The sequence below is a fragment of the Pseudoliparis swirei genome, chromosome 9 (assembly GCF_029220125.1).
Source record: "Pseudoliparis swirei isolate HS2019 ecotype Mariana Trench chromosome 9, NWPU_hadal_v1, whole genome shotgun sequence".
Classification (NCBI taxonomy): Eukaryota; Metazoa; Chordata; class Actinopteri; order Perciformes; family Liparidae; genus Pseudoliparis; species Pseudoliparis swirei.
This window is the reverse complement of record NC_079396.1, coordinates 7,725,436-7,743,007: the sequence shown is the minus strand read 5'-3', so window position 1 is coordinate 7,743,007 and position 17,572 is coordinate 7,725,436. Positions and strand designations below refer to the sequence as shown.

Sequence of the window (17,572 nt, the reverse complement as noted above, 5' to 3'; positions counted from 1 at the left end):
TCCGCACGGACCAGCAGGACCCTTCAGCTTCATCTGGGACGACACAGTGCAATGTGCATTGGAACATAAAGTATGAATACATACGTATTCATAAAGCTATTGTACATGTACTATATGCTTGTTTTAATCGTCACTAGCCGTGGATGTCCTAGAAAGTGTAATAAAGAAATCCAGGAATATGTTCTCGGGCCTCCCGGTGGCGAGAAACTGTCACCTCACGGCACGGCGGGCCAGGCTTCCATCCCAGGGCGTCTGTGTGGAGTTCAATTCAATTCAATTCAGTTTATTTGTATAGCCCAATTTCACAAATTACAAATTAGTCTCAGAGGGCTTTACAATCTGTACACATAGACATCCCTGACCTTTGACCTCACATCAGATTAGTAAAAACTCCCAAACAACCCTTCAGGGGAAAAAAAGTAAGAACCCTTCAGGAGAGAACAGAGGAGGATCCCTCTCCAGGATGGACAGGACAATAGATGTCATGTGACCAGAAGGAATCATTAGAGTTAAAACACATTCATAGATATGACAGAGTGGATGAATAGTTGGTAGTCGGCATATTCCACGATGGAGACCTCCACGATCCACCAGGCAGTGTTTGCACGTTCTCCCCGTGGCGGCGTGGTTCCCTCCGGTTCTCTGGTTTGCTCCCTCAGCCCAGACATGCAGCTCAGGTGAATTGGACTCAGGTAGGAATGTGTGAGTGACTGTTAGTCCGCCTCTGTGTCTAAATATAAATACACCTCATTTATATACGTCACTGTGATAAACCCTGCAGGCCTCGGATCGGCTGCAGTTTGGATAAAGGAATGGAAGGAATATCTTCTCTGTGATGTGATCAATGAATCCCTCGTGGACCGGTCTGTGCAGGTTTATACACTTTGGTTTATAAAGCTGGAACATTTGTTTGTTTCTGATCTTTAACAGCAGCAGAACGTCTCCTTCCCCATTTTGTAATATTATATATTATTGTATCATTAATATAATATATTATTGTATCATTAATATTGTTAATGTAATATTATATATTATTGTATCATTAATATTGTTAATGTAATATTATTGTATCATTAATATAATATATTATATCATTGATATTGTTAATTTAATATTATATATTATTGTATCATTAATATTGTTAATGTAATATTATTGTATCATTAATATAATATATTATTGTATCATTAATATTGTTAATGTAATATTATATATGATTGTACAAGTATACAATATTAGTTCCGGAATTTTATAGAATGATCACACATGTAGTATGTTAATTTAAAAATCCTCAAAGAACTAGTTACTTTTAGACAAAGGTAAAAATACAATATCCATCTCTGAATTATAATTATATATATATATATACATATATATATATATACCAGCCCAATGGCCAATCAAAACCAACCCAAAAACCAGCCCAATATCAGAACTCAAAATATGCCCGTGCCAAACCATATACACTGCTTTTAAAGTGTGTATGTGGGCGTGTCCCATGTCCATGTGTGTACGTGCTGATCTGGAGTCAGTTTGGTAGGATTTGGGTATAAATAAATTATTTCATTTAAAATATGGATTTTTATTTAAAGATATTCATGTAATTTGCATGCAAAACCAGCGGACAAAAAATTCAACCCGCGGCAACACTTCAAAAGTAGCCCAATTCCGCGGGAAAACCGCGGACCTGGCAACACTGGACAGGAGGCGGATAGGATCAACTGCTATCTGGGATGCTTCACACTCCGCTCGTGGTGGTCATTGCCATTGTGACGGTCTTATTTCTAGTTGACACTAAATCCTATATGGCAAGTTTCTGCTGCACTGCTCTCTTGAGGTTGAAACTTTCAAGCATGTTACATGCATTTAGCTGGCGCTTTTATCCAAAAGCGACTTACAGTTAGAAGTTAGATGTCTCGCTCCGGGACACCGACACTGGACAAATACTCACTCGGTCGCCCTATAATGCTCCTATAAAGAACAAGTATCAAAACCTATTATTTCTTCTACTTTGTACTCTTAAAAAAAATGCAATATGTTTAATGTAATGACAAAAGTTAGCTACATTTAGATTCAGATTTACAGAGTTTGAATGTAAAAGTACACATTAATATAAATATAATATGATCTACCTTAAAATTACAAAGAAAATCGTTAAATTGTTAGTATGGACATAAACCTTCATATAAGGAGCTCCACCTTTAATTACAGGTAATAATTGTTGTTTTACATGAATTTGTATGTCATTTAAGAAAACGGTACAAAGACTGTATTAATAATACAGTCATTTTTCTTTACAAAAATGGGAAAAAAATGTTATTTTGTATTATGAGCATAAAACTTAAATTAACAGTTGGGTTGTTAATTTAAAGATAATGTCTGTAATTTCACAGAGTTTTGTATGTAATTTAAAAAGAAAGAAAAATACTGTAAATATTTAGAGTTATTTTCCGTAAAATTAGGATCTTTTTTTACAGTGTAGAGTACAGGACATTAAATACATAAACAATACATACAAAGATGTCACCTCATTTCGCCAAGCCAGACGTACACACACACACACACACACACACACATCTGGAACATCTGTATGTAGACGCACCTGCACAGAGTCAATACCCAAGTACAATATATCCAGAAATTAAATACAACATGAGTTGTTCTTCTTCTTTGAGTACGGCCAACCTATTCTACCACATGACTTGGGGAAAAGACACAACTGAACATCAGAAATAGGATATTGTAATTCTACAACTGGCAAATCTCTGGCTCAAGATTTATTTCCCAGGGACGTAGACACATTTTTTCTTGATTAATAAGTATTTAAGAATAAAACGTACTCTCTCTCTGTCATCAATTCCCCCCACATGTGTTTGGATATCTGTCAGGGCATTTATTTGAGTTCTTGTGATAATTTCCTCAAAAGCCCCCTTTTTTATGATGATCAACGCATCACAATGTGTCATGTATTACAATGAAGCCGGATGGTCAGCTCCACCTGAAGAGGCCATTGCAATGAACCACTTGATAACATAGGAGAGCGTTCAGTGCACCTCGTACATGTGCGTCCCCCCACGTGGCCACACGGGGGCGCTGCAGCGTTGAGCTTTCAGCCCAATGCACTGAACGGCTCAGTTTCAAAACATCAACAGATTATAAATATGATATATGAACTATTTATTTTCACCTTTCGTTCCATTATGGTCTGTTTAACACTACATAGGTTACAGTTTTAAATTATAAAGAATGAGACTCGTCAGGTTAAAAGATAAGTCTGGTGAATGTGGATTAATCCATCTGTCTTCTGTTTCAGTGACGTCTGAGAAAGACTACAATGAAAATCCACTTTATTCAAGGCCGCTATTATTTGAGATTACCATCTTCTGTATTAACAGATTGGCTTGGGGCTGAGGGCTATACAGACAGACTGGAGAAGTTGGTAAGTATTGAGAGGCACTTCTCTTCTTTTTTTTACATTCAGACGTTTCAGATTTTGTTACTTTAATTACTGTTTCCCATGATCTAGTTTCAGGTTCATGGTATTGCGCATGGGGTGGGATTTTGGGACAATTTGGGGCTAATAACAAAAATATAGACTATTGCCAAACAGAGAAAGTCTCGGAGGCCTGATGCAAACGTATACACACATGTTCTACCTGCCAAGGCCCTTTGGGGACAAACTGTTTCATTTCACTTCCTTTATGGATGTTTGTCGCCTACCTTTAGGATGGTTTTGATAAATCACACAAATCCTGCATGAATTACTCGATGCAAATCAAATCAAGGCCAATAAATCCCAAAACAGGCTTCTGGAAAACATTGTCATGGATTGCAAATGAAGAAAAAAATTAAGCAGGTTTACAATTTACAGACTGGTCTTTAAACGTGTTTTGCAGTATAATTACTTCTTCTTTTTTCTCGAGCCTGGTCATGTCTGTGAGATCGTTTTTTTGGGGCTCACAAAATGTGACCGGTTGAAATTTTGGAGAGAAAAATACACAAAGATTTCCATGTCAACGTGCTAGCTACAGCTGCTTCAAGCAGGAGTGTTAAATTAGGTTGCAAGATATCAGGATTATTCATTGTGGAATATTTCCATGGGGATTAACAAGACTGGTTTAATTCTGGTAAGATAGGGGCTTGTGTGCAAACTGAGGGTTTAAAGCAGGGGTGTCACACTCATCTTCACCGAGGGCCTCATCAGCATCATGGCTGCCCTCAAAGGGCCGGTTGTAACTGTAACACGGTATAAACTACTCAAACACATTGTTAAATAACTCTCTTTGCATTTGATTATTGTTTATTTGAGTGTAGAAATATTATACATAAGAACATTTCTCTAATATTATAACATAAATCCATTTCATTTGAAACCTTCAAAATAAAAGCACAGGATGTTTGTCTTGAATTTCTTGAAGAAAAGGTAATCAAATGTCTTTCAAGTCGTCTTCGTCGTTAGGGCCAGCACAGGGGCCACTGGCAATGATTTGGGGCCTGCTGGCCTTTGTTTTGTTTGTGTGATTTTCTTTAAAGTCAGGTAATCAAATGTCCATATCCAACACATAGTATGATACAGGTATCTTTTGGCCCGAGGGCCTCTGTGGGAGGCCTCCGAACTGGGTGGTGGTGATCAACTACAATATCCTGAACAAACAAGAACTCCTACAGTACTCGAACTCACAACCCTTACTCGCCCAACAACCTGTTAAACGCTAACGCTTGTACCTTGTTTTTTTTCTCATATTTTTTTTACTCTATTATTCTTACTTATAACCTAACCTCCATCTCTCCAGTCCCTCTGGGGAACTGACACTGGGCTTGGCTGCTCTGCTGCTGCTCTTCTTTGGCTCCTCTCTTCTCTCTCCCACTCCCCACATCTTCCCACCCATGTGTGCCATGCCATGTACAATTCTGTTGGTTTACTCACCAGGTGGGTGGCAAAGCACATTACTCTTACCTTCTTATCTGCTTATGATTGCTGTTTTCGCCCAGTTGAAAATGTGTCTTCTCGGCCCTCCAATGCCCCCCAAAAAAAAAAACTTCTTCATGATAGGCTGACAACCTTTGAACGATACTCACGAAGCCAAATGGCTAAATGACGGTTCTTCGCAACTCCATGTTACACACACAAAAATAAATGAACTATTCATCCACTCTGTCATACTCATTGAATGGGTTGTAACTCTGTTATGATTCCCTCTAGTCACATGACATCTATTATTCTGTCGATCCTGGAGAGGGATCCTCCTTTGTTGCTCTCCTGAAGGGATCCTCCCTTTTTTACCCTTTTTTTGTGATCAAATATTTTATTGGTTTTTGAGATATGCATGTAAAAGAAAAGATGTACACATTGTAAATACAAAGGTACTTAGACAAAAGCTATACAACAAATAAAATAAAGAATACAGAATATATATATATATATATATATATATATTGTTCTGCCCCACATTGTCATGTGTTGCATTCGAGACGCCAAGTGGTGTAGAAGGCAATTGCCTTTCTTGTTCTTAGATGTATCCCTCCTCTCTTGCCGTAGTTAGTTCCTGTTTCACGTTTCTACTGAAAGCACATTCTGCAGCTACGTTTCACCTTTACTGCTTGATAGCCTCTGAAGTTCTAAGTTTGTAAGTATCTATGTATGTAACATGTAAATATCTGCTATCTGTGTCATTACTGTTTTAATATAATATTGTGTTGTAGCACTAGACGCTAATTAGCGTCTAGCTAATCGCGATTAGCATCTAGCTAATCGCGATTAGCATTTGTCATGTTCGGGTTAGCTTGGACTCTTAAGTAGTCAGGAGGTTCATGTTGATGGATACGGGTAATTTCTGGCATGATGGCTTTGTGTTAATCATAGTGTTGTATATGTGTGTGGACGGTTTGTAAAGTTATGTTATGTCTCCACAGTTTTACAATTTCAAAGATTTATACTAAAGACCCTAAATTCAACTCCGGATTCCTGAGTCTTCATTTTATGGATCTGCTGTTAGCTATCTGCTAAGCTACCTTAAATAAGTGTAGGCCGGTGAAATTGAATAATAAACCAGACGCAACACTAGAGTTTGGGATCTTTATTTCTCGAGTTCTCTTTATGTTTAAGAGAAGTGTTAAAGTAATTTGTAATCAATTTAGGTGTCTGAACTCAATTATATCTTTCTAATACATAAATAAACTGCAGTGGTAACTCTTCTGACAATACAGAAACAAAAGACAACAAATCACACATACAGTTACCTCTGAAATCCACAACATTAAACATTTGGTCCATCAATATACAAATGACGCAAGACATTACACATACTCACACACTCACAGCTCGTATCACGGTGCTAGCTCAAATGCTTTTGGTGTTCACAGACACCCACACCATAGAGCACTAAAGTAACAAAAACAAACATCATCTCTGTAACAATGGACAGACAATAAATGATACAAAACATGGATCACAACGGAACGTATCCCGACAGGACGGTTATTAAAGCGACGCGCATTAGTAACTCCGCAATCGTCTCACAACGCGCAGCGCATGGTGACAAAATCAGTCAACATCATACCTCTTGACATCACCATCGGCACATTTAACAACATACAATGCACTTATAAACTTCTATGTGCTCATATTATTGAACATCTTTTGGTAGGTTGACATAGAAACACATTTATAACATATTTACTACATTTACTTACACAAGATAAATCACCAACGCCACCAGTCAGTCACGTGACGCCTCGTTCGGTCCTACTGACTTTCCCAAAATAGAGCACCCTCTCGCTTTACTGTGTACCACCTCTTTCCCACTGGGTTACATACTCCCCTGCTAAAAAGTCCACGTCCCTCGGGACTTAACTCATAGTTCTAACTTTTTCACTGCTTCCTGAAGAATGCCGCACCCATGCTGGTCAGCAACTGGGACAACACATCAGGGCTGGTGAAATGGTATTACATGCTGATTTTGGGACATGGTGCGGATTTGAGTGTACTCCTGCATTTGCTCTCAGCGTCTTCCGAGGTGCTGGAACAGGAGCAGCCGTCCCTACATCCCTGCTCGAACAGCTTCCGGTAGTGGAAACAGGTGTTTGTACCTCAGTTTCACTCTCAGAAGATTTCACGTTCACTGGTTCAATGCCAGTTCAGACTCTGTGTTCCCTTGATCATCATCACCAGGGACATCAACGCTCGCTACCCCTGAACACAGGTTTGGACAAGGAACTTCCTCCAGCACTACATACTCAGGATCTACGTAAGCTGGGTCAGACTCAAAAGGGGCATGAACAGGTGTCAAGGTAGGAGCACTTGCTCTCTCTCTCCTGGGAGCAGGAACAGGGCCTACACAAGGTCTAAGATTTGTTCTATGGACCCTTTTACTGGACCACCCTCCACAGGCTCTACAGCATGAGTGGTACCTTCTACCTCTACAACCCTATGAACAGTAGGCCCCCACGCATCTTGGATCTTATTTCTGCCCTGAGGCCGGTGGCGAAGATACACCAACTGACCCACATCCACTGGTGGACAGTAAACTTTGCGTTTGTCAAACTCAACTCTTTCCGCTGCTTTCTGCTCAGCATATTCTTTAGCTCTAGCATGGGCTTCCTTAAGACGCTCCTGATGCACTATCAGCCAATCATGTTTCTTGTCTTGCACTTGCTCCTGCCCCAGCAGAGCATCCACAGGGAGGTGTGGGTGCACCCCGAAAAGTAGGTAGTACGGTGTGTAACCAGTTGTAGAATGAGGTGTCACATTGTAGGCATGGACTAGCTCTGCTAAGTGTTCAGGCCAACGCCGCTTCTTCTCAGGTGGAAGGGTACGCAAGAGATCATGGAGTGTCCTATTGTATCTCTCACATTGTGCATTTCCCTGGGGATGATGAGGCGTAGTTCGGGTTTTCTTTACACCATATAGTTTGCATAACTCTGCAACTATTTCGCTTTCAAAGTTTCGGCCCTGGTCTGAATGTAGCCTCTCAGGCACACCATACTTCATAAACCACTCCTGGAGGAGAATCTTTGCAGTAGTGGTCGCTTTCTGGTTTCTCTTTCTGCTCAACAGTCACCTCTTCCTGTTCAGCGGAGATACACTGGAAGCGCACCTCTGTCTGGTCATTTTCAACACACTCTGCCCGAGACACTGTGCCCAACCTGGTCCTGGGCTGCAACCATATATCCTCCTGTGAGAAATTCACTACCTGGACTGGGAACACCCGCCTAGTAGCCTCTACCAAAGTGGGCACTACCACAAGACCACCTGGCAATGGTGCCTTTGCTGGTTCCAACACCATGTAGGTGTTATCATCACATTCTGTTTGCAGTCCTTTTGCATAGACCGTGGCAACCGAACAGGCTGGTATGCGTACTGAATCTCTGCCTGCTATCCTAGCTGCAGATAATTTCTCTGTTACCTCACACGTCTGTACGCTGAAATACTTCTCTCCAGTCTGGATCCAGCTCTCCTTAAGGGTCGTGTCAAACTCTGCCGTAACCAACTGCTTGCATCTCTTAATTATGTTCATACCAATGAGACCTGGCACTGAATCCTGAAAACTGTTCTTCTGTGGTTGTTTCAACTCTTTGTCCTCAGTAACTGACTCTTCTGAGACTGGATCTTTGACAACTAGAAAACCACACTCTGGTATGTTTAGCCCATAGCTCTGACATTCAGTTCTACATAACCCATGTGAGGAATTGGCAAAGCGTTTGCTGCAGTTAACCTGAGCCACTTTGCGGCTAGGAACACGTCTTCTTCTTTCCTAGTAAGTGCTGCCTGAAGAACGACTCAGAAATAGTGCTGACCTGACTCCTGTATCCAACAGGCACTTCACTGGAACACCACTAATCTGAACTGCAACTTCCCGACACTCACCAACCGCACGCTCAAGGAATTGTTCACGGCTAAGAGTCTTGGAGCCTTTAGTCTTACCTCGGATCGCCTGGCTCTTGGCTTCCGAGGTCGCTAGTTTTCCGGAATAGAAGCATTGTTGGTCGCTGGATGGTTTTCTGGTCTGCGTCGCGTACACTCCCTTGCGATGTGTCCCTCCCCTTTACATTTGAAGCAAATGGGCTTCCCATCTTCTGTAAACTGGGGCCTTAGCCTGGGCTTCCCACCCTGATCTTTGTTATAATTCTGCTTGAAAGCAAGACCCTCTTTTAATGCAATTGTCAGCTCTCCTATAGCCCTGCTCTGTTCTGAGACCACCTTAACAATGTCTTCTAGAGTTGTATTCTTCTCTTGCAAATTTCCAAAGCCCTGACCCTCTCCCCTGATACTGTCACACACTACCTGTCTGCTCTTAGCAACCTTGGTGTCACAGGATTTGTCTTCAAATGACCAGGCAATGGCCTCTTCACGTACCTCGAACAGAGATGACCGGGGCTTTCCTCTAACCATTTTACGTAGCTCTCTTCTAAGAGAGGGATCTCGCACCCCTTCAATGAATTGGTCTCTGACAGCTATCTTAGCATCGGACACAGCATCTGGTCTCTGTTTCAGGGCTCACCGTAAAATTTGGGAGAGTGCATGTGAGTACTCCTGAAAATCTTCACCCTCCTTTTGTTTGCAACCAAAAAAGGTGTGTAACAGCTGGGCTACACTACGTTTCTCTGAGTAAGCCTCCTGTAGCAAGGTGAACAACTCACTGGACCCTTTTGTTTCCCCTTCTGTGCAAAGTCTGACCTCCTCTAATGCAGAGCCTCTTAAAAGAGATAGAATGAAATCAACCCCGTCTTCAAGACTCTGACCTCTGGCCTTGATTATACGATCTACCTCCTCAATAAACTCATCAATAGAGCGACCATCTTTGACTGCATCGCCACTAAAGGGCTGGATCTGGCGCTCTCTTGGAACATAGACATATGACCTATTTGCACCCTTATTCAATGCATCGATAGCTTCCATGGCTTTGTCATGTCTCTCACTCAGTTCGACAAACTGTGCCTGTAATTGTTCCAAAGCATCAGTCCCTTCTTCGAAGTTCTGCTCTTCCTCAAGGTCTCTCTCCGACATGGTGACTGTCTCTGTGCCAACTTAGCTCCACTCCAGTCACTTGAAAGCCTGCAGGTTGAGGTAGAACTGCTGAATGCTTCTTCTTCTCCGGGAGCGACCTTCTCCCTCTCCGTCCTCGGTGGACTTCGGATCTCAGCCACCTGGTCACTGGTCCTCAACAGCAACTCCAGGCAGGACTCCTCGTCGTGTTGCACCGGGACTGCACGTTACCACTACGGTTATTTATGTACTTTAACACCTAGTTAACTCTCCAAATTTGAGACCCCACTCCTGGTACCAAAATGTGTAGGCCGGTGAAATTGAATAATAAACCAGACGCAACACTAGAGTTTGGGATCTTTATTTCTCGAGTTCTCTTTATGTTTAAGAGAAGTGTTAAAGTAATTTGTAATCAATTTAGGTGTCTGAACTCAATTATATCTTTCTAATACATAAATAAACTGCAGTGGTAACTCTTCTGACAATACAGAAACAAAAGACAACAAATCACACATACAGTTACCTCTGAAATCCACAACATTAAACATTTGGTCCATCAATATACAAATGACGCAAGACATTACACATACTCACACACTCACAGCTCGTATCACGGTGCTAGCTCAAATGCTTTTGGTGTTCACAGACACCCACACCATAGAGCACTAAAGTAACAAAAACAAACATCATCTCTGTAACAATGGACAGACAACAAATGATACAAAACATGGATCACAACGGAACGTATCCCGACAGGACGGTTATTAAAGCGACGCGCATTAGTAACTCCGCAATCGTCTCTAACAATGCAGCGCATGGTGACAAAATCAGTCAACATCATACCTCTTGACATCACCATCGGCACATTTAACAACATACAATGCACTTATAAACTTCTATGTGCTCATATTATTGAACATCTTTTGGTAGGTTGACATAGAAACACATTTATAACATATTTACTACACATTTACTTACACAAGATAAATCACCAACGCCACCAGTCAGTCACGTGGACCACCTTTCGTTCGGTCCTACTGACTTTCCCCAAAATAGAGCGCCCTCTCGTGGCTTTACTGTGTACCACCTCTTTCCCACTGGGTTACATAAGCAAGAGCAGAATATATATATATATATATATATATATGGGTAGCCATGCAAAAACATGCACACATATTAACATATATATGCACATATCTGCAGACCCTAATACATACACACACATGAATACTGTTCCTCTTGGGAGTTTTTCCTGATCCGATGTGAGGTCAAAGGTCAGGGATGTCTTATGTGTCCAGGGTGAAATGAAAATATGTCACGGTGACTCTTCACACCGTCATTGGAGCGGTGAAAAAAAAGGGAGACCAACTGAACTTTATAGGACATCGGTTTATGGCTTCCTAGTGACTTGCAGAATGTTGCTGTGTCTCGTCTCGTTGAAATAGCATGCCAATCCATCCAATAGATGTTGTGGTACATTAGTCTTGAAACATTGACCTAACAGCTCAGGTTTATTTGTGAAACTGTTGGTTACAAATAAATCTCCGTGAATTGAACTCTGATCCAAACTCTCTGTTTCCTGTGTTTGATAACTGAGGTCCGGAGGGTGAGTATCCGGTGGCGTCTCACCAGCAGTCAGATAGCAGAGGGATACAAGTTTATATGCAACAGGTTAAGAGATTAGTCACAATCTATCAAGAAGGAAGAAATCCAGACACAACATCAGCCACTCTCTTTTCCTACAGATAACTAAATTGTTGCCGGAACCTAAACTTCCTGTGAAGTTTATTCTGAAAAGACACGACGGGTAACGAGCCCGCGTTGACAAGCCGACCTTGCCGTGGCAAAAACCGACGCTTGAGGGTTAAGTAGAGCACGATGAGTTTGAAGCTCAGGGTTCGTACGGTCATGGAACACCTGGGAAAGTCCTGGAATAAAAAAATGGTTATTTTTTAGATGTGGAAAAGTCCCTAAAAAAAATGTTTTATCCAAAAAGTTTTGAAAAAGTCATGGAAATGTGTTTTATTCATTTACACAGTTTGATTAAAAGAATAAACATTTATGTGAATATTTATTCTTTAAATCAAACTATTGTCTCTCATTCATTTGTGTCATTTAAGCCGGTATTTACTCGTGTATACACCGAGTTTTTACAAAATGTTTGGTCATGGAAATTTGGTTTCAAGTCATGGGAAAACCATTGGTCAACAACAAGTGTGTGAACCCTGAGCTGTGGGATCTGAGTTGAATTATTGGGGCGAGAACGGGTTGGATCTGAATCTGAATCTTACATTTTGACAAAAGATTGTTGTGCATTGACGATAACTGACGCGCTGGCAAAACCTTTTTCCTTTCTTTGCTCCTTGTGTGCAGTAGGCATCGACCGGTCAGCCCCTCCCCTGATATTCAGCGAAAGCTTTCAACAGGGTCCAGCAGGACTTGGACTTCCATCTCTGCGTGACCGGACGATGTGGCGCACATGCGCCAAGAGGAAGTTGAGGATTATGGATGAAGCACGAGAGGAAGGACCGGGCGAGGCTGCATCACGGCAGTCTCATTCTCGCAATCTCAGAAACATTACATTACATTACATCACGTGTCATTTAGCAGACGCTTTTATCCAAAGCGACTTAGTGCATTCAACCTAGAGTACAAACTAAGAACAACAAGAACACAGAAAGTAACATTTCCTCAGCATAGTCGAACTACAAAAGTACCACAATAAGAGCTATTTAAGAGCCACTGAAGTGCTAATCTGTGTTTTAATCCAGATATAGTCGGAAAAGATGTGTTTTTAGTTTCCGGCGAAAGCTGTAGAGACGTTCTGCTGTCCTGATGTCAGAAACCTCCTCTACCACACGTTTTATTATATTTGCAGCAGTCGCCCGGTCACAGCTGCTGTTCTCCTTTTTGGGGGTTTTCTGTTTCCTCAAAATGACAGAAGGAGAAAAAAAAAAGTGGTTTGTATATTTTCTTACCACGAGACTAGAGTACCAAGTTGACAAAGAGATATATTACACGTGGGTGCCATTTCAAAACGGGGAACGTTTAGACTCGTTCTCTCAATGTGAGTGTTGGATTCCATCACGTCGACATGGATAAATCTCTCCGCCGCCATCCCATCGCAGCATTGTGCAACACGTGCAAAAGAAACCCCCAAAAAAAATCCCTTTTCTCACTCGGTGTCATCAGCTGTGGACCCAAACACCGACTGCCATCACCAGGCCTGGGTGGGAGCAGGCGAGGAGGGGGAGGGGAGTGGGGGATGGAAGCAGAAGGCAGATGTGTTTACAGAGGCTGGAGGAGGGAGGCGAGCCAATGACACGGTCTCGAACCAGAAAGCTTAACTTTCTCCAACGCGCGGAGCCTCCAGCAGCTCCCATCATTACGAATGCGTGTTGTGCAGCCAGGCGTTGCTCTTCCCCTCCAGCCAATCAGCGGCGCATCATTTTCATTGTTCTACAAACCCTATTTTTTTTTCTTCTTCTCCCCTGTTTCCTCCTGTCAATTTGCTGTGGATAGATTCACGAAAGGGGTCACCGTCAAATTAAGTCGAACCAGATAAGGTTTAAAAAAAGTAAATGCATCAGAAGAGTGTTGCAGCTAGAGCGAGAGAGACCCGAAGGAAGAAATGGAAGTTATGTAAGAGTTTGGCAGGAACACTCTGTTCCTATGGAATCTATAAACAAAAGGAGAGAGGATCACGTCATGACAGGCCGAACTCTGTCTGACTCTCCTCCCCGATAACCCGATACACATCTTTAGAGTTTACTACTCACCTCTAGTCCAAAGGTGTCTCTCACTACACTACATGCATTTTGTTTAAATGTGGTCGGACTTATATCAGTGGTGACAAAGTTCATGTCACATTTTCACACAAATCCTGTCCAGTAAAAAGATGGAAAGATAAAAGACGACGCTTTCTAACCGTAGAACCAGCTGTGAGGACGGAAAGCACACCCGGGAAGAGCAGGAGAAGTCCATTGCAGACCCTCTACAACGGAGACCAGGTGAAAACACACACACACACACACACACAATGTATATTTGCTGAGCTCTGTGGTCCTTTCTCTTCTTTCTTGTTTTGCTGTACATTCCTTCGAATGTCATTTAAAGATTGCAATGTTCCTGATCTCAGAGCGAGTTGGCGGCTCAGAGGTCCCTCCAAGGTCGCAGGGAGCTGTTGGAGCAGGCGTGTCTGAGCCACACGAGGAAGCGCCAAGTGCTGTCGCCCGAGGATCTCAAACACCTGATTGTGGACGACAAACACGGCCTCATTTACTGCTACGTACCCAAGGTTGGTCGCTATGAGATTCATTAGCGCCGCTGAAGAATCGAGACCAGAGGCTTTCAAATTGTGAGGAGCGCCTCTCCGGGGGGGGGGGGGTTGCAAGTCTGGCCTCCTGATTTATTGAATCCATGGGGGAAAAAAATCATAATTCCTATTGACAAGGAGGGGGTCGAGGTTACAGCAAGACTACGAGATATTCTTCTCATTACCTTCGCATTGAAAATGCAGAAGGTTATGTTTTGATCGCCGTGTATTTATTTATTTGTATGCGTGTTACTCGCATAACTCAAAAAGTATTAAACCGAATCGCATGAAATTTGGTGGGATGATTGGTTATTATCCGGGGACCATTTGATTAGATTTTGGGATCGATCGGGTCAAAGGTCAATGTCAAGGTCATGAAAAGGTCAAAATCTTCTTTTTACCATAGCGCGGTCAATTTGTATCCAATTGGCATGCAAATAATGCCAACATGCTCATAATTCAATGCCCAATCTTGTGATATGCGAAGGTATGCGCTCTACCGAGTGCCCGTTCTAGTTCCGTTGATGTATTTATAGACTAGACTGTTAATAAAAACACCAGTTCTTTGTAGGAATGTGTTTTTTGGCTTGAAGGAGAACCTTCCTCTCCCCCCCCCCCCCCCCCCCCAGGTAGCCTGCACCAATTGGAAGCGCGTCCTGATGGTCCTCACCAGCGACGGCCGCTACGTCAACCCTCTCGACATCCCGGCCAACGAGGCGCACGTGGCGGGTCACCTGCGCACGCTGTCGGAGTTCACGGTGCCCGAGATCAACCGGCGCCTCCGCGACTACCTGAAGTTCGTCTTCGTGCGGGAGCCCTTCGAGCGCCTGGTGTCCGCCTACCGCAACAAGTTCACCCGCAGCTACAACACGGCTTTCCACAAGCGCTACGGCACCAAGATCGTCCGGCGGAACCGGCCCGACCCGGAGCCCGGGGCGCTGGAGAAGGGCGACGACGTCTCCTTCCCCGAGTTCGTCCAGTACCTCGTGGACCCTCGCACCCAACGCGAGGAACCCTTCAACGAGCACTGGGAGCGCGTGCACTCCCTCTGCCACCCGTGCATGATCCACTACGACGTGGTGGGGAAGTACGAGACCCTGGAGCCGGACGCTCGGGCCGTGCTCCGGCTGGCCGGAGTGGAGGAGGCGCTCCAGTTCCCGACGTCCGGCAAGAGCACCAGAACCGACGGCAACATGGCGGCGCGCTTTTTCAAGCACGTCAGCCCGTTCTACCAGAAGAAGCTGTTCAACCTGTATCGCATGGACTTCCTGCTCTTCAACTACTCCACGCCGGAGTACCTCAGGACTCGATGAGGGGGCGGAGACGAGAGGAGTGACATCGGTGACACGGACGCGTCGTTGGGGATGATCACTTTGCACTTTTTTGGATTGCCATGCACTATTTTTCATCACAAGCACCCACTTGAGACGACGGCCCATCAGAACACGCAGAAACACCAAATGCCTTTTTTTCTTTATCCGAACTGAATGCAGACGTGTCTTTCCCAAAAATGTGTTTGAAAATGCAGTCTTTACAAACCGATCCCTCCGGTTCACTGAGAAGTCAGTATTTATTTCGTATTCACTTCGATCACCATTCCTCACACAGAAATGACTTGTTGGACCGATCTCTGTTGGCTCTGTTCTCATGTCTGTAACGCGCTGTCGTCCGATGTGCCTTACCGGCGTTCCCGCCGTGCCGACTACAGTCACATTCCTCCCAGGACTAATGAGCCAATGAATTAAAGTGATCACACTTGTGAGGAGCGGGTTCTCCTCTCGCACCGGGGGCTATGTGTGCTGACTGTGAAGCTGAACACGGCAGATTCAATCGAAGCACCTGCAATAGAACATCTGTGGATGGCATTTATTTATGTATGTCGGTGCATTCAAGTATTTATTGTTATAGTGTGTGCGTGAGTTAGGCTCACGGTTTTGTGAAAATGAATTATATGTGAAAGAAGGGGAGTTTCTCTCTTTTTTCGTTTGTCGACTTTTTGCACATGAACTCATTCCAAATAGAAATATGCTCGACGATATTTAACAAATCATCACATCCTAACAGTAGCAGAAGCGCAAATAAAAAACTTTGCCTGGGCTTGTCTTATTAAACTTAAATATATATCTGAGAGTCGTTTTCCCAAGGCAAAGTTTGCATTCCCATCTTAATTCCAGGGAAAGCTCGTTGCCATATCTGCTGTATCCCTGTCTGTATTCAGCCCCGGGCAGGTAGGCTGAACAAACAAGCACATAGCTGTGGCCGGGGCTCGGTCCAGCCCAGCACGAGCCCTGGTCAGAGCTCCCCTTGTTGGCGTCAGTGCAGACCCACGGAGGGGTGTTCATCCACCTCCAGGCATCTCCACTGCAGAGCCTTGTTCGGCAAGTGTGTCGGAATTTAATAAATTTAAAAAATACAGAAGTGGATGTGGGAGCATGTTTATTTGAGGGCCTGTACGGGGGGAATATCAGTTGTAACCCTCCTATTACCTTTGGGGTCAATTTGACCCCATTCAATGTTTAACATCTCTAAAATAATGATTGACTTTTTTTTAAAATTCAGAATTCATGACTTTTCCTAATCTATTGGGGACAACTGGGTAAACATAAAATTGTTAAAAATGTCCTGTACAATTTGACCCCAGGCTGTTTTTCACTGTGTAAAACATATGACAAATATCAACTTTTTTATTTATTTAAAGGGCTATTTAGGTAGTCAACAAACAAACATAAAGTACCTCACACTTAAACTTGGGAAACAATATTAATTCTAAAAATGTTCTCTAGGTTTTAATCGCTGTGGTCAAATTGACCCCAGGGGTAAAAGATGTTAGTACATTTGAAGGTAACAGGAGGGTTAACATATAGGTTTTAAAGGGGATTTCCACAGAATGTACACATCAAAGTATGTGCACAGCGCCTGAGTAACTGGTCTAGAGGGGTAGCTGCAAAAGAAGAAAGGTGATGAAATTGCACTTGAGCGGTCGGTTGGGTCTGACGACTCGTCGCCCTCTGGTGATGCAAACGGCTCCTCGTTAGCCCCGAATCTCTGGCATGTCACATTGTGGGTGATGGAGGCCAAGTCTGGACCAAGAAGAGGAATTAAAAAGACAATATGGAAATACTTTTCTCTTTTTTATACTGTGGGCCGACAACGTTATAGGCGTGTCGTGGTAGTTGATTAAGTCCGTTGTTGAAGAGGTGTGACATCATTTCTACAATGAAGAATTCCTTCTTTTATTTGTATTTTTTCAAGTTGGCATCGACCTAGCAGGA

General features: G+C 43.1%; 1 protein-coding gene across 1 annotated transcript; it reads left to right on the top strand.

The window, feature by feature from the left end:
* Window positions 1-570: 570 nt before the first annotated feature.
* Window positions 571-16,721, top strand: LOC130199873 (uncharacterized). Its single transcript, XM_056423705.1, has 9 exons — window positions 571-677; window positions 7,006-7,066; window positions 7,172-7,290; window positions 7,390-7,684; window positions 8,817-8,952; window positions 13,178-13,311; window positions 13,771-13,995; window positions 14,124-14,282; window positions 14,930-16,721. The coding sequence occupies exons 1-9, from the start codon at window positions 571-573 to the stop codon at window positions 15,611-15,613; spliced, it is 1,920 nt and encodes a 639-aa protein (XP_056279680.1). The 3' UTR covers window positions 15,614-16,721.
* Window positions 16,722-17,572: the final 851 nt, after the last annotated feature.